General features: G+C 50.0%; 1 protein-coding gene across 1 annotated transcript in view; it reads right to left on the reverse strand.

Annotated features, from left to right (window-relative positions):
• LOC142559385 (proton-coupled folate transporter-like) overlaps nt 1–22800 on the reverse strand; it is a 107041-nt gene that overhangs the window by 62647 nt on the left and 21594 nt on the right. The window contains exon 3 of the mRNA XM_075670989.1: nt 20309–20499. Coding sequence (XP_075527104.1) covers nt 20309–20499 — 191 coding nt within the window. The remainder of the gene's footprint in view (nt 1–20308; nt 20500–22800) is intronic.

Here is a 22800-nt window from a genome sequence, read left to right on the forward strand (position 1 = left end):
GGCTGAACTCGGGTAGCAAGCTGTTTTCTAGCAGCCAGCTTCCAACCGGTGGGATTGCCAAAGAGGTCGATGATCTTCTCCTTGAAAGCATTAAAGCTAGAGGTCTCGTCCTCGTGTGTCCGGAACCAGACACGAGGAGTTCCACCCAAGTAGAATAGGACATTTGCTAGCATAATGGTGGGGTCCCAGCGGTTGTTTTGGCTAAGATGCTCAAACAGGTTGAGCCAGTCCCCAACGTCGGCATTATCTGCACCGGAGAATATGCCAGGATCGCGGGGGCTGGTAACAGTAACTTACGTTGTTGTCTGGGTCGCAGGAGTAGAAGCAGACGAGGTGTCGTCACCGGGAGCCATGGCAGGACAGTGCGGCTGCTGCGGAGCTCCGTGGCGAGGACGGGGAACGGCACCCTCCACCGAAATGGCACGCGAACGAAGGATTAACAACTGGAAACTATTCACAAACTATATTTACAAAGGATAATGTAGCGCTGGCCAGTATAGCTGACAGCTCGAGAGCCAGGGAGCGTTCGTCGTCTTCGTCGGGGCGCCCGCGTGCGTCGTCCACAAGAAACACGCAGTATGCATGCAACAATATATTGTAAATACAGCCTGTTTATACTCCCTACATCGCCATAACAATATTATTGCGATGGCAATTATATGGACACTCCAGGCGCATTCCTGCCATCGATGTCGCCTTCATGTTCCTTTTAAAATCCAAGGGCGATAGCACCATAAACGCGCGCGCATGCTGTATGCGCGAGGGAAAGCGTAGGAGGGGGCTGACATGGGTGAGCCGACGATGGGGGCTCAGTCTTGTGCGCAAGGGAGAAAAGCGGGGAAGAAGCACGCCGCCTCCTGTCGCGCGCGATACATCAGCGGGAGTAGAATCTGTGGTTGCGCAACATGTTTATTTGCCTTGTTTTACGCATTATGTACAGTGACTTTTCTTACACAGGTAGATTTATTGTGGACACATACGTATATTTAAATATCTTGTGGCGAGAATTCGTGTATACCTGTGGTGAACTTTGTTCCCAGTGGCACTTTCTGCCCTTTATCGAGCTGTATCTTTGCATTTCGAATGTACGAGCGATCAGTCAAATGAAAGTGAGCCAACTGACTCGGCGCAATAATGGTTGTTCATTATGTGCGAGGCATGCGCGTAGCACAAAGGCATCTCTCACTTACAAAAGTGACGTGCATGTGTGAGGGTAAAGGCTTTTTAATGCCCTCATAAACCGGGTTGAACATGGTTGCGTGACCTAATGGACACTTCAAAAGTTGAACAGCATGGTGTCGTGAGGTTTTTGACAGCTGAAAGTGTTGTCTAAAAAGAAATTAGTCACCGTATGGCTGCCGTGCACGTTCAACATTTCATTTCATTGGACTCTTAAGCGTTGGAGCAAACGGTTCAAAGAAGGACGTGAGAGTCAGACACGACCCAAGACCGGGCCAACGCCACCGTGCAATCACCCCCAACACAAGTGCAAAGGTTGATGAGCTGATTACACAAGAACGGAGGATAAGCATCGATGAATTGGCAGGGTGTGTGAACACCAGTCACGGTTCGTGTCACACCATAATTCATGAACATCTCGGTTATCGGCTCTAGTAATGGAGATGGATGCCCAATATTTTGAATCACCGCCAGAGGTTCGGCGCTGCCTTGACTCATCTAATCCGGTATCAAAATGAGGATGACGACTTCTTGTCTGCAATTGTGACCGGGGACGAATCATGGTGCATTACTACGAGCCTGAAACACCCCGTCATAGCTTACAGTGAAAACATTCAACTTCACCACCCAAAAGCAAAGGCCGTCATTTCTGCAGGAAAGGTGTTGTTGACATTTTTTCGATCGTCAAGGGCCATTACTGGTCGAATTTGCTAGACCTGGAGAGACAATCAACGGTTTCCGTTATTGCGAAACGCCGGATCGGCTGCGTGTGGCAATCAAAAACTAACGACGTCGAAAATTCAGGAATGGGGTTATCTTGCTCCATCAAAATGCTCGCACCCACGTCGCTGGTGGGGTTAATACAAAACTGGCAAAGTTCAAGTGGCAAACGCTGCAACATCGGTCATACAGCCCAGACCAGTCGCATTGCGACTTTCACATTTTGGGTCGTTTGAAGAAACAACTCAAAGGAACCACATTCATGTCGGACTATGGCGTGAAAGAGTCAGTTACAGAATTTTCGAAGCAGCAACCCAAGGAGTTCTATGAGACGGGAATAATGCGACTAGTTAGTCAGCGGGACAAATGTCTACATGCTCATGGAGACTACGTTAAATAAAATAGTTCATTTGTCATGTATTCACATTGGCTAACTTTCATTTGACTCGCCCTCGTATATTTTACAGGACTCCTGCGTTCTATATGTGCTCTCTGTTGCGACTGTAATTTCGGGGCAATTACACTACACGATCGGTGACAGCTGCTTCTGCGCAATACATTGGAATGAAGGACAGCGTCATCGACATATCTGCCTGGCCGCTGCATATGTACAAAAATATAAACAAGTTTCTTGAATGATGAAGTTTCATTACAATACTTGTTCTCAATTGTTCATTTCGTGGCCTTCACGTTTTTCATATCAGCGGCATGCACTGCTTTGCTGCTTTCGAACGGATATAGCATATAGTTCGTGAGATATTTTCTGTACTTATTAAATAGACAAAAAAACATGGAAGCATTGATATAAGTTATTTCTGGCACAATTTTTGGGACACACGAATATATTCTTTTATGAAAAATTACATATTTTACTTGTTTGGACAGTGCGCAGCATTCAAGAATTCGTTCGCCGGCTCTTTGGCAAAAGCAATGCAATTATTATTCATGTATTTGATGCAATAAATTTTATAAGGAGGAGACCGAGCTGCACCGTGAGCCCCTACACCCCCCCCCTCACCCCCCCTGTACGAAATTTCTGACTACGACATTGCCAGGCAACATTTGAAAGAATGATGAACTCCCTCCTTCACAGGTTCAAGTAGCCTACTTGCTTCTGTTGCCTTGAAGACGTCGTTTTCTCGCCTACATTCCCCAGTTTTCTCCGACACTAATTGGGTATTTTGCAGCTATTTCGCAACGCCCGGTTTCAACTAAACTACAAATGCCCTTTCGGCCTCCGAGAGATCACCGTACTTGGCCATCATGTTGATGCGGCTGGTGTCCGATCTAACCGTGCCAAAGTCCGCGCTGTTACCTACTTTCCAGCACCCAGCTCTTCGCAAGACGTGCGCTCCTTTTTTAGCTGCCTCTGCTATTACTTTCGTCGCTTTGTGAAAGACTTTGCAGAATAGCACGGCCTCTCACATGCCTGCCCAAGAAAAGCTTTCCTTTTACCTCGAGCCCTGCCGAAGCGTCTGCTTTTCGCAGCTCATCGCACTACTGACTACGCCACCTGTGTTGGCTTACTCACGATTCTGCTCCCACGGAAGTCAGTACAGACGCCAGTGGCTATGGCATCGTCGCCATTCTGGATCAATGTCAACGTGGTCAGGACTGTGTTATTGTGTATGCCATCCGCCTGCTTTCCGCCGCTGAGCGAAATTTTCCCATTATTGAGAAAGAGAGTGCCTAACTCTTGTATGGACAGTCGCAAAATTTCGTCCTGATCTGTATGGCAAACCTTTTGCCGTCGTCGCTGACCAATCACACACTCTGCTGGCTATCTTCGCTATCTTCGGGTCGCCTTGGACGCTGGGCATTAGGACTTCAAGAATACTCATTCACAGTTATCTACAACTCTGGCCGTTTTCATCGGGATGCCTACGCATCAAGGCAGATGACGATCGTTGTTGTGTGGCCGAAGGGGCACTCCAAAGGGCGTAAACTTTTCTTAGAGTGCACTATAAAAAACTTTGCACCCTTTGTGGTGTATATCTGCCACACAACGTAATCATCATCCGACTTGCTTGCGTTTCCTTTCTTGAAAACGCCGCGCCCACTATTTTTCTATCGGCAATGCTATGTCATGCTGATAACGCGCATGCCATTCGTTACTGTGAAGTACTGGGCTCGCAGCGTTAAAGAAAGGAAATGCGGAGAAGACAGATGACGTTTATTGTTGTGTGACAACATACGACTCAAAGGGTGTAAACTTTTCTTAGAGTGTAGGAATTGGTTGGTTATTTGTTAAGTCATCACTTTTATTATCAGATTTTATTCCTTGGAAAGCATAACAAGCATGCGCATATCTTCGTGTTGCGTTAAAAATATTATCGTGGCCTCGTAGCATGGACATGCTCAGAAATTCTGGACATTGCACGTTCACCATCCTGTGGAACTTCACGGCAACGAACATGCGTAACTGTATGGGCAATCAGATTGGATCGCCTCCTATGAGCGAGTGAGTGCCTATAACCAGTGGGACGATGTTACCAAGTTGATAAACGTCGCATTCTATCTTACGGACATTGCGAAACTATGGTTTCTAAACCATGAAGCCGAGCTCACTTCGTGGTTGGTCTTCAAGAACAACTTTACCCAAGTTTTCGTTCGGCCAGCAGTGCGAAAGCTTCGTGCAGAACAACGTTTGCGCACACGATCCGAAGAGGCCGGAGAGAACTTCACGAGCTACATTGAGGACATTGTCGACCTTTGCAAACGGGTGAACGCGTCGATGTCAGAGGAAGGGAAGATGAAACATATAATGAAGGGTATTCAGGACGACGCGTTCCAAAATCTTGTTATCGAAGAGTCCTCACACCGTCGCTGAAGTGATAGAATTGTGCCAGAGTTACGACGAGTAGCGCAGGCAACGGCGTCACAACCGACGTCCCACTCCACCACCGGACTCTCTGTCAAGCCTTGGATGCGACGACAACCATGCTGCTCTGTTCATAAAAAATTCAGGAATTCGTTCGCGCAGAGGTCGCCCTCCAGCTATCTTTGATATCTTCTGCCCCGGAACCACCCCCCGCTCTGCTTCCTACGATCCGCGACTTCATTCAAGAGCAAGTATCTCAAGCCGTTCCTCCAGCCGCTGAGCAGACACCAGTCACTGCACCTCTCACTTACGCTGAAGCAGTTTCCCGACCTCGTCCACAAACGCTCTTGTCGCCCTCTATGCATCGGAAGCAGACATTTTTGCCGCCATCTATGCCGCTTTACGACGGACAGCATTTTCTTCCTATGCCGCTACCCGACCGACAGCATTATCCGACTCCTCAACCACGACTCGGACCTTACCCCCACCAGTGGCGTACCTCCGATGACCGCCCAAAATGTTTTGCTCATGGTGGTGCTGGTCACGTAGCGCGCCATTCTCGTCGTTGCATGCTTCCTCTTCGGAACATCGGCGAGCACCACCTTTCCCCGCTCCGTTTTCACCTTCGCCTTCCACCCTTCCTACCTCTTTCTTTTCCCCTGACCGCCCAACCGCGTCTACTCGACGCTCACCATCTCCGCGTAGTCGCTCGCTTTCTCCGATGCGGCACCGTCCCGTGTCCACAGAGCAGGAAAACTGATGGCCGCAGTTCCCGAGGAACGAACTGCGTCCACGTCGCAATGCCCAAGTCCTCGCATCTCTCCAGCCAACGTAACCGAAGTCACTGTCGAAGGAATCGCCGTCCTTGCGCTTGTAGATACAGGAGACGCCGTATCTGTAATTTCCGCCGAACTCTGCCGCACACTACGAAAGGTTTTGACGCCTCTCTCCGACTTCTCCCTCCGAAGCACAAACGCTCAAAATATTACGCTTCTCGCGGCCTGTACTGCTCGCGTCTTCATTCAAGGTCTACTGCATACCGTCGAATTCGTCGTGCTGCCCTCGTGTTCCCATGACATTATATTAGGCTGGGACTTCCTTGCAAATAACAACGCCGTTATCGACTGTTGTCACGCCGGACGCGAACTTTCTGCACTTCCTGACCTTGCGACTATCGAAAACGGCCCTTCTAGTGTTAAACTTTTTGTGTCCGAAGACAATGCCGTCCCTCCGTGCTCTTCCCTGCTTGTGCTTGTGTCATGCGCCGCTATTTCTGATGGCACAGTTCTCTTTACGCCTTCTGAGGTGGTCATTCGCCACCGATGTTCTCCACTGCGCTTTGCTCTCCTTACCCTTCGCAGTGGTGTCACAAAAATGGTCGTTGACAATCCCACGGCCTGCCCTTTACCTTTATTTCATGGCGAATGCCTAGGCCTCATTCAACCGGTCGACACCTTTTGCATCTTTGACGCTCCTGCCGTTTCTACTTCTGCGGACCTTGGCGCACTTACTTGTGACCCTGCAGTTGATCAGTCACTGCTCAACGCTTTCCACTGCTCCATCGACGATGGAACGTCATCTGCAGAACGAAGCCAGCTTACCGCTCTCCTGCAGAAGCTCCGCGCTGTCACCGACTTTCCACAACCAAAGAAGTTAAGTGAGCTTGAAAGTTTCCTTGGTTTATGCTCCTATTTCCGACGTCTCATCCGAAATTTGGCTTCCATATGTGCACCCCTGACAGCCCTTCTAAGTGGCGACAAAGAACTTTCCGCTCGGTCGCCCGCCTGCGATGACGCCTTCACGAAATTACGCCACCTGCTAACCTCGCCACCTATCCTCCGCCACATCGATCCTGCAGCCCCCAGAGTGGTCCACACCGATGCTAGCGGCGTTGGACTCGGCGCCGTACTCGCGCAACGAAAAGCGGGGTTTGATGAATATGTCGTTGCGTACGCGAGCCGAACTCTAACAAAGGCCTATGTTACAGAGAAAGAGTGTTTAGCCATTATTTAGGCCCTTGGAAAATTCCGTGCTTATTTTTATGGTGACCCTTTCGATGCCGTCACTTACCATCACGCCCTTTGTTGGCTGTCTACCCCTTGTTAGGGTTGGCATCGGACACCACGTGCGACAGGTCGTTCACCCGACCTTCTACCAGGCCGGACACCACGGGCGACAGGTCGTTCCCCCTACCTTCTACTAGGCCGGACACCACGGGCGACAGGTCGTTCAGCCGACCTTCTACCAGGCTTCGTCGAAATGAGGCTTGACTTCTCCTGCGAGGGCTACTGTCACGCACCCTGCGCACAAGGGCCTTCTACCAGGATTCGTCGAAAAGAGGGCTGCCTTATTCTGCGAGGTTCAACGTCAGTCAGCTTGCGCACAAAGGGCCTTCTACCAGGATCCGACGAAATGAGGGTTCACTTCTCCTTCCCGTGCTCGGTAATGCAGGAGGAGGGGCCCTCTCTCTGTGCCTGCCACGTGACATCGACGGAAGCAGGATCCCGCCTACACTTGTAGAGAGCCTATTTAAGGAGCTCCGAAATGTGCTTGGAGACTTCATGCTTTTCTTATTTTCTTTCAACTACCTTTGAATAAACCGTGCAAGTTTCGCACTAGCAAATCGTCTCGCCCTTGCTCGGTCGCCATGGTCTACCGGATTCCCGCAGCCCGCCGACAACGCCAAGCTACCCAATAAGTAATGTCGGTCGAGCTTCAATAGGCAGGCGCCGCTACTTCTCGGCAGCAGTACGGTACGCTACCCTGGAGTACGCAACAAACTGGTGGCAGCGGTGGGATACGGAATCCTGGAGACCCCAACTTGGACGACAACTACGAGTTCGTAGCCTCTTCGTCCTGGCAACAACGTTGGGAAGGAAGGTGTCTGGATCATGACTGCGTATGGTCAGTGCACGGCTTTTCTTCACTGAGATATCACTTGGCTTTTACGTATTTTCTGGAAAGTACATTGCAGTGATTTTTCTTTAAACCGTTGACGGAAGTTTGAGTACGTCAAGATTGTATAGAGTGAAGGTTTAGCAGCACTAAGGGCAGCCATGAACTTGAAGGCACTAAAGAAGCCGGAATGTTGAGCTTGGCCAAAGAGTTGGGCCTCCAAATTGCCGAATCAAAGAGAAAGCCGGAGATCCTTGAGGCGATCGAATCGACCGGGACAGACGACGAGGAACTGACGGAATGCCTAGAGAGCATTAAAGAGAGAGATGAAGAGCGTAAGCGCCTAGAGAAAGAGGAAAAAGAAGAGCGTAAGCGCCTTGAGGAAAAAGAAGAGCGCAAGCGCCTTGAGGAAAAACAAGAGCGTAAGCGCCTAGAGGAAAAAGAGGAGCGCGAGCTGGCAGCACGTGAGGCCAAAGAAGAGCGCGACCTCGAAATGAAGCGCCTAGAGATTGAGCTTCTGAAAGCACTAAATAACGAAAGACTTAGCACAGAGGCACGTGAAAGTGAGCGCAGAATGACAGACTTGATGGCACCCTACGCAGTAAGAGGGGACATAGGTCTTTTTCTGGTACAGTTTGAGCGCACGTGTGAGAAGGCAAAATTCGCGAAAAACACGTGGCCGCAACGCTTGCTTACGTTGCTGCCACGTGAGGTAGCTAATATTATCGCCCGCATGGGGAAGGAAGAAGCAGAGGACTTCGATGAAGTAAAAGCAAATCTGATTAAAAAGTACAGATTATCAGCGGAAGCATTCAGGCGAAAGTTCAGGGAAGTCGAGAAGACCAAGAGTGAGTCGTATTCAGATTTTGCATACACCTTGGAGGTAAACCTGAAGGAATGGCTCAGAGAAGAGGGTGCACTCGACGACGCCGAAAAAACAATGGAGTGCGTTGCTTTAGAACAGTTCTACCGCCGGCTGCCAGTACACATCAAGCATTGGGTGCAGGATAGGCCAGGCGTAGACACTATCACGAGAGCGGCCAATCTCGCTGAGGAGTACGTAACCTGCCCTGCGTTCGAAGGCAACGAAGCTCCTAAGAAGAAGGTGACTAAGTACAGACCCGACAAGCCAGAGCGTTGGTCGAAGTTGAATGAGTACAAATCAAAGGAAAGGTCAGATTCAGTGGAAAGAAGTGACGAGAACAGCAAGGGAAGGGAGGAGTCACCCGAACAGAGGGCAGAAAGGCAAAAGGGCTTTCGAGGCCAAGAAACCAATAGTTTGCTACTACTGCAAGCAAACGGGGCATATCTCCGTGGGATGCAAAAATCCCAAGTTAGTGTTGATGTCACTAACTAGTAACGAGGAAAACGTGAAATTGCTAGAACCGTACATTCGAGACCTCGTGGTAAACGGCAAACCGTGTAGGGTGCTTCGCGACTCAGCAGCCACAATGGACGTAGTGCACCCGTCGTACGTAGAGGAAGGCCAGTTCACGGGAGAATGTGCTTGGATAAGGCAAGCCGTGGAAACCTCAAGTGTTTGTCTCCCTGTCGCCAAGATTCGTATCGAAGGACCTTTCGGAGTACTAGACACTGAAGCTGCCGTCTAGGCACATCTCCCGCTTCAGTATCCATATTTGATTTCTAACAAATCTGAGGATTTGCTACGACGCAGGGGAATCGGGTTTAGTGAAGGGATAGTGCAAGCCTTAACTCGCTCCAAGGCACGGGAGCTGGCCGCCAAGGCAGTTTATGAGTGTCCAGTAGTGCAGCAAACAGGTTTGAAAGAGGATTCGTCCACCAGTACCGAACCGGACGGCCCTATAGGGGATGATGCGGAAGGTACGCCAGCTAATGAAGAAGTCAGGAAAGCAGCAGAGCCCGAAATGTCTCGCGAGGCAGAATTCACGCAAACGTTATTGAATATAAGCCCTGCCACATTAATCGCTGAGCAGGAAAAAGATTCCACCCTGCGTAACCTAAGGCCGGACGCTAAGGAAGGTGTGGCCTAACAGAACGTCAAGTTCCTCAAGAGGGCAGGCGTCCTCTATAGAAAGTACACCAGTCGAAAGGGTGTGCAATTCGACCAACTCGTGGTGCCGCATCCCTATCGTGAGCAGCTCCTGCACCTGGTTCACGGGGGCTTTTGGACAGGGCATCTGGGCATTCGTAAAACAAAGGACCGCTTATTGCAGGAATTTTACTGGCCCGGCTGCTTTCGAGAAGTAGAAGCATTTGTAAAAGCTGCGACACATGTCAACGCATAGGCAAGCCCGGAGATAAGGCTAAAGCGCCAATGAAACTTGTTCCCATTATCACGGAGCCATTTCGCAGGCTCATAATAGACACAGTGAGACCACTTCCTGCAACGCAGTCTGGCTATCGACATATTCTTACTGCACTATGCCCCGCAACGAAATTTCCCGAGGCAGTGCCTCTCAAAGAACTAAGCTCGGCGGAGATCGTCAACGCGCTTTTATCTATCTTCGCGCGAGTAGGGTTTCCCGCAGAGATCCAGTCAGATCAAGGATCCGTCTTTACGAGCGCACTGACCTCGACATTTCTGGAAAGGTGCGGTATTAAAATTATCCATAGCTCAGTGTACCACCCGCAGTCAAACGCGGTAGAGAAAGTCCACTCAGTCTGAAACGGCTTTTGCGAGCCCTTTGTTATGAGCACAAAGCCGATTGGGAGAGTTGCTTGCCTGCAGCAATGTTCGCGCTTCGAACTGCACCGCACGAATCAACAGGTTTTTCCTCTTCAGAGATCGTTTACGGACGCTGCCTTCACTCCCCTCTCCGCACTGTTCGACAAGCCTGGGAAGGCCGGGCAGACGATCCTTCGGTTGTGGCATACGTGCTAGAGCTGTTGGACCGTCTGCACGCTTCTCAGGAATTAGCAGGGCAGGAAATGCGTAAGGCACAAAGCAAGGCTAAGCGTTACTATGACAGGACGGCTCGCACGCGACGCTTTGAAGTGGGGGAAAAGGTAATGATCCTGAAACCCTCGTTGAAAAACAAACTAGAGGTTCATTGGGAAGGACCGGTTGACATAATTCAGAAATTATCTGAAACAAACTACGTAATCGCGGTACCGGGAAAACGAAGGACACCACAAGTGTATCATAGCAATCTACTTAAACCCTACAGGCAGAGGGAAGCCATTGTGAACATGTCCCTTAACCAACCTGAGGAAATGCCTGTCGACTTTCCAGAGTTAACAGCAGTGACGGAGACAAAAGACATTGACGAGACCATTGATAAGTTTGTAGAACAGGTGGAGTTGAATCCCAATCAAAGGGCCGAACTGAGGGAACTCGTGTTTGAATTTAAAGACGTATCTTCAGATACACCGGGCAGGTCAACTGCGATTGTTCACGATATCGAGTTAACCTCGTCGGACCCAGTTCGTTCAAAAGCTTATCGCGTTTCGCCTCGTCAACGTGAAGACATGACCGCTGAAATAAACAAGATGTTAGAGCTAGGTGTAATCGAGCCAGGAGAGAGTGATTATACCTCGCCTCTTATCTTGGTTGAGGTCCCAGGAAAAGAGCCGCGGCCATGTATCGACTACCGCAGGCTCAATTTAAACACAAAGGCCAGACTTATCCAATACCGCATATCGAGGAAAGGCTTGAAAAGGTGAGCAGTGCTAATTTCATCTCTACGCTCGATTTAGTCAGAGGGTATTGGCAGGTTCCGTTGACCGAGAGGGCAAGCAGGCTTGCAGCGTTTATTTCCCCGATGGGAACCTTTCGTCCGAGAGTCCTGAGTTTTGGATTGAAGAATGCGCCATATTGCTTCTCTGGCCTTATGGACCAGGTGCTACGAGGAATGGAGGACTTTGCACTTCCCTATCTCGATGACATAGCTATCTTTTCTTCACCATGGGCGGACCATATGCAACACCTGCGAACCGTGTTGTGTCGTCTACGAGAGGCCAACTTAACTGTTAAGGCTCCCAAATGCCAATTAGGGCTCGCGGAGGTAGCTTATCTAGGTCATGTAATAGGGCAAGGCCATCGTCGGCCTTCCGAGGTTAAACTGACCGCAACAGATAACTTCCCGCAACCACGCACCAAGCGGGACATCAGATCATTCCTTGGCTTGGCGGGTTATTACCAAATATATATTCCGCGGTATTCCGAGATTGCGAGTCCTTTAACGGACGCTCTCAGAAAAACAGAACCCCAAACAGTAAAGTGGGATGACCCAAAAGAAAAGGCTTTTAGTATGCTGAAGAACCCACTAACTAGTCAGCCAGTGTTGCACGCGCCCGACTACTCTAAGCCATTCATTCTTCAGTGTGATGCCAGTGACAGGGGTATGGGGGTGGTGGTCTGTCAAAAGAGAGATGACGAGAACGAACACCCTGTACTATACGCCGGTAGAAAGCTTTCAGTTCGTGAAGAAGCATACAGTGCATCAGAAAAGCAATGCGCCTGCGTAGTTTGGGCGGTACAGAAACTAGCTTGCTATATCGCTGGCTCAAGATTCACCATAGAGACTGATCACTGTCCCCTGACATGGCTGCAGTCGATGTCTACGAAAAACGGTCGTCTTTTGTGCTGGAGCTTGGCTCTTCAACAGTACACCTTCGATATTCGCTACAAGAAGGGTAAGCTTGACGACAATGCCGACGGTTTAAGTCGTTGCCCCTAGAGTATCGAAAGCCTCATGCTCATCCGGGTTTCCGTGGCATTTTTTTCGTTCATTCATATGTTTTTCCGAAGTGAAGCCGATTGTTAGCTGATTTTAATAACCACGTCCTAACGCTTTCAAGAAATGGCTGTTTTTGGTGTTGAGGGGGGGGGGGAGCGCGTATAGAATGGGAAAGGTGTAGCGGGTTTTCTTTTCTTTAAAAGCCGGGTGTGTCTCGGGGGAGGGTGGCCTTGTGCTCGCTGCTTTGTGGTTGTGGGTCCGGCATTGTTCTGGGGTGATTGCTTGCCCACGCAGGAGGCGAAAAGTTGGGAGACCTGCTTGTAGGACCAATTTCACCGGACCGGACCAGGGAGAAAAGTCACAAGAGCGCCACGAGGACGGATGACCACTCCCAGGAATCTACCTGCTACGAACTAAGGGTTCGTGACCTCTACGGAGAATTCTGATACCGAAACGCCGATCCCTCGTACAGGGGCTGCTGGCCCCTACACGTCGGGATCTTCCTCCCCCGCCGGAGATGCTGTTAGGGTTGGCGTCGGACACCATGGGCGACAGTTCGTTCACCCGAACTTCTACCAGGCCGGACACCACGGGCGACAGGTCGTTCCCCTACCTTCTACCAGGATGGACACCACGGGCGACAGGTCGTTCCCCCTACCTTCTACTAGGCCGGACACCACGGGCGACAGGTCGTTCACCCGACCTTCTACCAGGCTTCGTCGAAATGAGGCTTGACTTCTCCTGCGAGGGCTATTGTCACACACCCTGCGCACAAGGGCCTTCTACCAGGATTCGTCGAAAAGAGGGCTGATTTCTTCTGCGAGGGTCAACGTCAGTCAGCTTGCGCACAAAGGGCCTTCTACCAGGATTCGTCGAAATGAGGGTTCACTTCTCCTTACCGTGCTGGGTAATGCAGGAGGAGGGGCCCTCTCTCTGTGCCTGTCATGTGACGTCGACGGAAGCAAGATCCCGCCCACACTTGTAGAGAGCCTATTTAAGGGGCTCCGAAATGTACTTTGAGGCTTCATGCTTTTCTTATTTTCTTTCAACTACCTTTGAATAAACCGTGCAAGTTTCGCACTAGCAAATCGTCTCGCCCTTGCTCGGTCGCCATGGTCTACCGTATGCCTGCAGCCCGCCTGCAACGCCACGCTACCCAATAAGTAATGTCGGTCGAGCTTCGATAGGCAGGCGCCGCTACTTCTCGGCAGCAGTACGGTACGCTACCCTGGAGTACGCAACACCCTAAGGACCCATCAGGCCGACTTGCTCGCTGGGCCCTTAAGCTACAAGAGTACGACATCCACGTTCTCGACGGTTCGGGCAGCACACACACGGACGCTGACGCCGTTTCTCGTTCACCGGTCTCCGTTGAGTGTGCTTGCCTATCTGCCGTTGAGCCCACACTTACATCTCATGCACTGCGCAACATGCCGTCGGAGCAGCGCAAGGATCCCTGGATCAGTGCTCTCATCAGCATCCTTTCTGTTCCATCCACTTCTTCACCATCTCGCGCTCTTCGCCGCCAGGCTGGCCACTTCCGCATTCGCGACGGCCTTTTTTATCGTCGTAATTACCTCTCTGACGGTCGCAAGTGGCTACTTGTGATACCCCGCCATCTCCGTGAACTTATATGCGTCCCTTTCCACGCAGACCCTCAGTGCGCGCATGCCGGCCTCTTCAAAACCTATGCTCGAATACGCAGCCGATTTTATTGGCGCGGCATGTATAACTACGTCCGAAAGTTCATTCGCTCCTGTGCTGAGTGCCAACGCCGAAAATTACATCCCAGACAAGTCTACCCGTCCCAACCCCTTCCGTGCCCTAGTCGACCCTTTGATCGTGTTGGTATACGGACCGCTACCCTCCACTGCAGCAGGCAACCGCTGGATTATTGTTGCAGTGTATTACTTGACCCGCTATGCTGAAAGAACCGCTCTACCGACTGCCACCGCCCGCGCATTGCATCGTTTCTGTTACGACATTTCGTTCTTCGCCACCGTGCCCCTCGCGAACTTCTGAGCGATAGAGGCGGCGCCTTTCTTTCCAATCCTTTGAAGGCACTACTCGACGAATGCCGAATCGTCCACCGCACCAGTACAGCGTACCATCCGCAAACTAACGGCATGACCGAGCGCTTCAACCGTACTCTTGGCGATATGCTCTCGATGCAAGTCACCTCTGATCATTCAAACTGGGACCAAGTTCTCCCTTTCGTGACGTATGCGTACAATGCTGCGGCCCAAGCAACTACTGGATTTTCCCCTTACTTTCTCCTATACGAACGAGAACCTTCTGCTACTCTCGATACCATTCTTTCATATACACCTGACGCGCCCGAAAGTACTCCGCTAGCTGAAGCTGCTCGTCATGCCGAGGAATGCCGCCAGCTTGCCCGCTCTTTTTCCATCGAGGACCAGTGGTAGCAGCAATCCCGTAAACCTGCCGACCGTTCTGGACCAACTTTTTCTCCTGGCTCTCTCCTATGGCTTCGGGTACCCGCTACGACACCCGGCCTCCGCGCAAGACTTGTCGCAAAATACCTAGGACCCTACCGCGTCCTGGAGCAAATGTCCTCCGTCAATTACGTCGTAGAGCCCCTCACGCAATCGACGGCGCTACGCCATCGCGGTCACGAACTTGCCCACGTCCCTCGCATTAAGCCATACTACGATCCAATTGTAGCCTCTTCGCCTTAAGCCGCCAGGATGGCGCCTTTTTCTGCGGAGGGTGATTGCAACGAAGAAGAGTAGCCTGCCTGCGCCACACCACCATCGCTACCTGTATCAGCTCGTCGTTGCTGTCCTTGGCCGAACACTTGCGACTGCTACCCATTCGCCTGCGCCCGTTGCTAATAAATTTCTTAGCAACAGCATCAATTTGAGTAGCATGGTTAATTGATGCTGCAAAATGGTTATTTGTTTCTATCAGCTGAGTACACGTGGATAATTTTTTCTAAAATCGTGTTGATGTTTGGCTCAAAAATCGTGGTTATCAAGAAAATTTACCATTTGATCATGTATAATGTGTTCGAGTAATCTGCGAGTTGTGGATGTTAATGAAATCGGGCGATAGATGGTAATGTTGTTTCTCCTTCCACTTTTACCTAACGGTTTGATTCTGGCTGTCATCCAGTTTACCGTCGCATAAAGATTTATTAACTAAAACGTGCAAATACGTAGACACCACTCGACATATTTTTGAAGAAACGAATTCGGGTTGCTGTCTGGCCCCGTTGACTTCTTTACATTCAGTTTAGGCAGCATGTTGAAGATACCTCGTTCTGAGATTACGAGGCCTGGCATACGTGGCAAGGAGATATAAAAAAATGAGGGCACCATAATATTTAGGGAAAACAGATTTGCAGTTGTCGGTAAATGAGTTCGATATTAATTCAAAATCATTTGCCTGTCCCGCGTTAATTTCGAAAGTCCCAGTACAAGGATTTAGGCGAAGTAGTTCTTCAAACTTTTCCAGTCATGCTGTAATAAAACTAGGTACATATTTACAGCGACTCTAGAACAGCCATACGCAACTTTACCAACGGATATGTAACACGGATAGCAACGAAATTACTAGAGAAGGTCAACAGTGAGAGGATTGAAATCCGCTGGTTTCCTGCACATCTGGGGGTGCTGGACGGAGCTCGGAGAAACCTCGATGAGGTGGCAAATGAAGCAGCACGAGGACTTTCTAGCCGTGCTCTTCAAGACCGAGCAACTTACATTTCACCCGGAGAACACAGGGATCGATTATTAACGTATAATGAAATCACGAAGCATTATTATTTTAGCAGAAGGGAATACCCATTGCCACACGGTAAGCTTTGCAGAGCCCAAGCGGTCACATTACGTTTGCTACAGACAAGAACATACCCAAGTCCAGATTTTATTAACAGGATCTATCCGGAGAGGGAAACTCAAATCAACTGTAATAAGTGCAATGGCATCATTACTCTTGACCACATGCTTTGGCAGTGCCCCGCGGCCTTCACAGGCTGTGACAAGGAACAAGAATGGTGGCGGCAAATGCTACACAGCGAATCACTCTCTGACCAATTACGGGCAGTCCAGAAGGCCCGCGATGTGGCTGAAGGGCTCGGCCTGACAGTCCCAACGTGGGAGCGGCCCGCGTCAACCTAGGGTTGACCTTCAGGACCCAATAAAGTTCTTCTTACCTTACCTTACTGATTTCCGATAGTAACGTGTCTTGTCTATGCCCACTCGATTCCTAATTTCAGAGGACAAACCGGAAATTAAATTCTCACAATACGAAGCGTTTGAGCAAGAATGTTCTTTAGTCTCTTGAGCCGCCTCCGTAATTTCACTTTTGCCCTGGAAATACACGCATTCTTACTTTTGGTTTCTTAACGATGCTTGGCACAAAACGCATGCAGCAGTTCAACGCTTAAATGAGTTCGAACGCCTGAAACAAGAAGCTGCACCCAGACACACGCACTCTCGCTGTCCGATTTTAAAATCGCCGAAACGGACGACGGCTCGGCGCAGAGTCCGGGCACCAAACACGGGCGCGGAGTTCGAAGTGCGTTGAGCCACTCGACTTTGCGACGCCACGGGGGAGCACAGAAGTTTCTACTTAAAACAAAGGGAACAAAACAAAATAAACGTAGGCTCTGCGGATGGAGAAGGCGTGCTAGGATTCAATGCCCAAATTAACAGCGTGGCGCACACACAGTAGCACGTACCCGCCGACCCAAAGTGAAATCCATGAGGGTCATGGAAGTGTGGCAGGTGCCTAGTTTCACGGGCCCAGTAATCCAAGTTGGTATGAACGAGGTTCATTGAACGCCGGCACGCAAGTTGTAGCACACGCTCAGTAACATAAGTGGCGGAAATACGGCACATATGCAATGTCAGATTCCCGTGATCCAAGTTGGGCCTACGATCGCCTTCCAATCCGGTTCGCTGTCACACAGCAACGGGATGCTGTGAACCACTAGACAATACACTGTCCAGTGATACAAGTTGGCGGGAAAACGGTAGAGAAAATTAGACAGGAAAACAGGCAGCCATACACCCAATACATTATCCCAATAAAATTATAATCACATTGAAACAGGAACACGTCGGGTCCGCCCCTTCCACGTCTCCAATCACTGTACAGGTTGTCCTGCAAAGCTCTCAGATCATTTCTACTACTGAGTTGGTGTAGCAATCTACGACGCAACGATGCCACCGACAGGGACATATACCTCCACAGACTGTGATGTGATAACCAGCTTCGTGACAAGATGCGATGGACGCTGCTTCCTTCGGATATGGGAGGAGGCGGGTTCATACACCTTGCGGTGTATATTGTGAGCCCACTACCTTTGAAACAATATATAATATTTGGGGTTTTACGTGCCAAAACCACTTTCTGATTATGAGGCACGCCGTAGTGGAGGACTCCGGAAATTTTGACCACCTGGGGTTCTTTAACGTGCACCTAAATCTAAGCACACGGGTGTTTTCGCATTTCGCCCCCATCGAAATGCGGCCGCCGTGGCCGGGATTCGATCCCGCGACCTCGTGCTCAGCAGCCCAACACCATAGCCACTGAGCAACCACGGCGGGTACCTTTGAAACAATGATTACGTGCAGCTGTATATGGCTTCTCTGCGTGGAGTGCGTAATTAGCCGCACGGCGAACTAGCGCTGGACGTAGTTGATAATAGTGGAGGCTGTTCGACTCGGTGTCACTTTGATTCCGGCTGCGAAGTCGAATCTCGGCAGAGGAACGTGCGTGGCAATAATATGGGCAGGAGAGACTTGGGGTGCAGAAAGGTGTTAAGGGTTTGGTGCCGGGCAAACGACAAACGTCTTTGTTGAGAGAAAAACACGCAACAACAAAATAATTTGGCTCGCTGGTTCTCCCAAGCCCCGCCAGCGACACACGGGCCAAGTTTGTACTCGAACGTTTCAAACGCAGCCTGTTGTGGCGGTTCAGCAAATGAAGAACTGTACCCTTTTGTTTTAATGTGGTAGCATTCCTAGGGTGCTTCATGTAGTTTACAGGTGGTATGTATGCATGTGTGCACGCTTGGTACTTTATTTGTTCTGTGTACTTCGGAGGCTACACGCCGGTTTCGCGGCGGCTGCCTTTGTGCTAGATTCAGCAACTGTCATAGGGAAACGCGATAGATTAGTACCGCTGCAGTACGCGCCTGATGCATAACTCATTTGGACGATGGCAATGCGTTTTGTCGCTAAAGTAATTCGATATAAACGCGTTACCATCGACCGTCAACGCAGGATGCGTTGCACCGCATTTTCTTAGGCGAGATAATTACGTGGCTCTTGTGGCGGATAATCCGGTGTTGGCGTGAGTACGCCATGCTCCGAGAAGGCTACGAATCTTTGACATTTTGGTGTAACTCGAACCTAGGAGGTTTGGTGTTAATGAAAGCACAGTTAAAGAAATTTGATTTAATTAACGCACTCGCACCCAGGAACTTTGGTGGGAGTCGAACCCACGGCCTTCGGTGTTCAATAAGGCGAAGTTAATTAAGGCATAGGTAATTAAGGTAGAGTTAATTAAGGCACTCTAACCCATGCCATTGGGTGGGAGTCGAAGTCGAATGCAAGAACCTCAGATGGTCAAAATTATTCCTGAACTGTCCACTGTCCCTCAGAACCCACTATCGAGTTTGGGGGCATTAAACTGCACATTTCTCCATTTTTACTATGCTGCAAAAGAAAGAAAGAAAAGTGCTCCGGTGGAGGTGCTTGGTATCAATCCCTGTACCTCTCGCATGCAATGCTAGCGCTCTACTTCCTTATGTACGCCCCTGACTTGTTTTGCATGATCTTTATATCAGGAACTCATGACTACTGCGTGAGAAAGATGAACGAGCTAAGAAGTCTATTTTAGATGCACGGCGACAAAGACAAATACACAGCGCACCGTAGAGTTCCGGGAACTACTGCGAAACAACTGATGGGAACACATTGGAGGACTGCGTGGGGAACTATATCGCTGCCGTGGCGCTGTTTTTGCTGCGCGCCAGAAGTTGCCTCATGTGCTGCGTCACGCCAGCATGTTGCCCTCGCGCATTGTTAGGACACAGTTTGAGGCAGTTCAGGGCAACGCTAAATCTTGCTGCAGCTTTCAGTTGGCCCTTCGGGCGAAACTGGCGAACGGTCAGTTTGGTTATCCCTCCAGTTTTCCGTTTTGCTTTCTGTCGTGCCCTACACCATAGCCTCCTGTATAACTTCTGTGCCTGCCAGATGATCGGCGAACCAATGGGAAGCGGCCGTCGTTTGAAGTTTGATGTTGGCGCCCCTTACGTATCGCGGTTTCGAGCACATTTTTGCGTTTATGGTGCTCGCTGCTGACAAAAAAAAAACATTTGCACCAATAAAAGAGCAGCAGCATACTTGTGCTTGCCGAATTATTAGCGAAGCTATAGCGAAGCAATAAGAACCAGGCACTGTTGGAACTTCTGCTGGAGGCGCCACTTTCGTTGGAATTTTAAAGCGCCTTAAATTTCTTAAATAATGCCACGCTTTGAAGAATGCCGCCTCCTCAGCGCGCGCTCTGGCCGAGGCCGACGCCGCGTCGCTATTGGCCTAATAGCATCACGTGGGCCCTCGCGCCGTGCATCAACGCCATTTTTGCTCGAGTAGCGTCTATGAGTGGCGAGGAGCACATGTTGGCGCCGTTGCTGCGCTCGAGCAGTGTAGGCGGCACCACGGTTGAGGAGGGAGCTTGAAAGAGAGGAGAAACGAGAGTGTCACTATTTTACGAAGTTTAAGGGGTTTTATGGGATCTCTGGCTAGGCCACTCTACTGGAATCGCCCACAACCGCCACTCAAAACCATTATTATGAGAAGTGTGCAAACAACTTTGGTCGTCTGCTGCCGCTACTCTGCGGTAACGCCGTACCATGGTCGCCTAGGGTTATCGCTACCGTATATGGTAATTCTAACGCTACGTAAGTGGCGCTTCCATAGGCGACGGCCTTTTGCGGTCATCCGCCAGGCACAGAAGTTATGTAGGAGGCTACGCCTACACACATTCGTGGACTCACTTGTCGCACCAGGGCCCGAGGAAGATGGAGAGGAGCGCGGCGGGTGTGAGCTGCACGAGCAGGATGAAGAGCGAGTAGTTGTTGGCCACCCGTTCGATGGCGTTCTTCGTGTCCGAGTAGTTGCTGAAGTTGGCGCACAGCGAGGGCTCCAAGCCCAAGTTATACAAGCACGTCTTTGTCAGCAGGAGGTCCTGCATCGCCCCGCGTTATATGAAGGGAAGAAAGCCTCTTATTAACAGATTCATAGACGGTCGTTTGGTTTATGGCTGTGATTTCTGGTGAGTGTGCACTCGAATAATTAACGTGGTATGTGGCATGGAGTTGACATTTGACTAAAGGATAAGACAGAATTAGAACAATGAGCGAAACGAGAACAAGGTGAAAGCAGGAGCCAACGTTTCGACAAGTGAAACGTTGGCTCCTGCTTTCACCTTGTTCTCGTTTTGCTCACCGCCTTGAATTTCAATCTCCCGCCTTCCCCCTGTTTTTCCGAATTAGGACACTTATTCCACGCCATATTTTCTCCACCTCGGTTTAGTGCCGTTTCACTCAGTGCTATTCGTTGACTACCTTTTACCTCTTTTTCTCACCATGTGTAAAGAAAACACTTTAAGAAAATGCACTTAGGAATTCTTTGCACCCTTTGGAGCTTATCATGTGTCCCAACAATGATCGTCATGTATGTCCCATGCCTTTACTTCCGTTAACACTGCCTGCCGTTGGTATTCGTAGATCACGAACGGCATGTGCGTGTATTCTTGACACGGCATTCTTGACAGGAAATAGCAAGCGCGAAGCTGCAAACACACACGCGCACGCACGCACGCATCCCCCCCCCCACACACACACGCACGGAAAATAGTTCTTTTTGGAGACAGGTTAAGATGCAAATGGTGCCATTTTTTTACACTGTAAGGCGCCGCCTGTAAGGTGTATTAAGGTGCCTTTAATTTAACTCGACCCGCCGTGGTTGCGTAGTGGCTATGGTGTTGGGCTGTTAAGCACGTGTTCGCGGGATCGAATCCCGGCCACGGCGGCCGCATTTCGATGGGGGCGAAATGCGAAAACACCCGCGTACTTAGATTTAGGTGCACGTTTAAGAAACCCATACCTTGCCGAAACCACGCACTGATAAAGAAGAAGCGCATGCCCACAATCACGGCAGTGAATGCCTAGATGCCCCTGCATTATACGCGTTGATTCGGTGCTCGCGCAGGTGGTCATTGAGACACCTGCCAGTCTGGCCGACATAAGTCTTACTGCACTTCACTGAGATCGCATAAGCGACCGCCTTTCACACGGGACGAAATGTGATCTGTGCTTGATCGAGAACGCAGACAAGTTTGCGCATATATAATGTGTCCGTAATTATACAACGCGTGTAATGCTGTGCAAGGGCATTTTGGCATTCATTGCCGTGATTGCGGGCCTTTATCAGTGCGTGGGCAAGGCATGATTCGTAGTTAACTCGAGAAATAATAAAAGCGGAGGATATTTACAAGTTAGGGGACTGCTGCGTAAGCACCCCATCCATAGTTCCCTCACTGCTGCAGCGTGAATGCGTGGCTGCGCGTACAGGGCAATCGTGGGCGCGTGTGAAACAAGTGATATGACTTATCAACGATACACTGGCTCTGGGTAACCCATTTTTGTTCTCTTTTCTCCGCCTATAAGTCATGCTCGTCTGCAATTAAATATCGTTTGAAAGTTGGTGCTCTCTATCCTCTTTCCTACATTCGCGCGATGCGAAATACCGCCGGTATGAACTACGACCGCCACGCCCGAGCTTCTACCTTAAAGTCCTGCACGTAACAATAACACGCAATGATTCGATACACAACAGCAGATTCACGTGCCGTGCGGCGACGTTGCCAGACATGACGCGTGGGTTGAGGCGAAGGAAAGCGATCCGTGTGTTTAGTCCAAAGTAACTTGCACCCCCAAAAGTTAGCTGCACCACCAAAAGGTCCCAAACCTTTAACACACATGCAAAAAGAACCGTCTTCTAGTTTGTGTCGCACCACATTCATTATCAGTACCATCTATATCTCTGTATTACTTGCTGTCAATCCTTATTCGTGCGCATGCTAGCGTGATCCATGCTACGTGAAAAAAAGAAAACAAAGAAAAGAAACAACTTTTAAACCAAGTTCTTCTTTGGACTCCTGTACGCGTTACCGGCTTAAGCGAAAAATTTCTCACGCGTTTTATTGGACCTTACACGGTAACTGAGCTGACAGCACCTGTCAATCACCACGTCCCGCCTCTTAGAACGCCGTCCGATCGCCGTTGCCGTGGGACAGAGAGAGTGCATGTCTGTCGCTTAAAACCATATACTCGACGCCATTAATAATACTTCCGCGCGGCCAGGCGGCCGCTTCCACAGCAAGAGGGAATTAGTGTGAGCGCATCACAGGCCTGACTTTCAACTTGATCACCTCCACATATCATCATCGATTGTACACCTTGTTCATGTGTATATATCATCACCA

The sequence above is a fragment of the Dermacentor variabilis genome, chromosome 10 (genome assembly GCF_050947875.1).
Source record: "Dermacentor variabilis isolate Ectoservices chromosome 10, ASM5094787v1, whole genome shotgun sequence".
NCBI lineage: Eukaryota > Metazoa > Arthropoda > Arachnida > Ixodida > Ixodidae > Dermacentor > Dermacentor variabilis.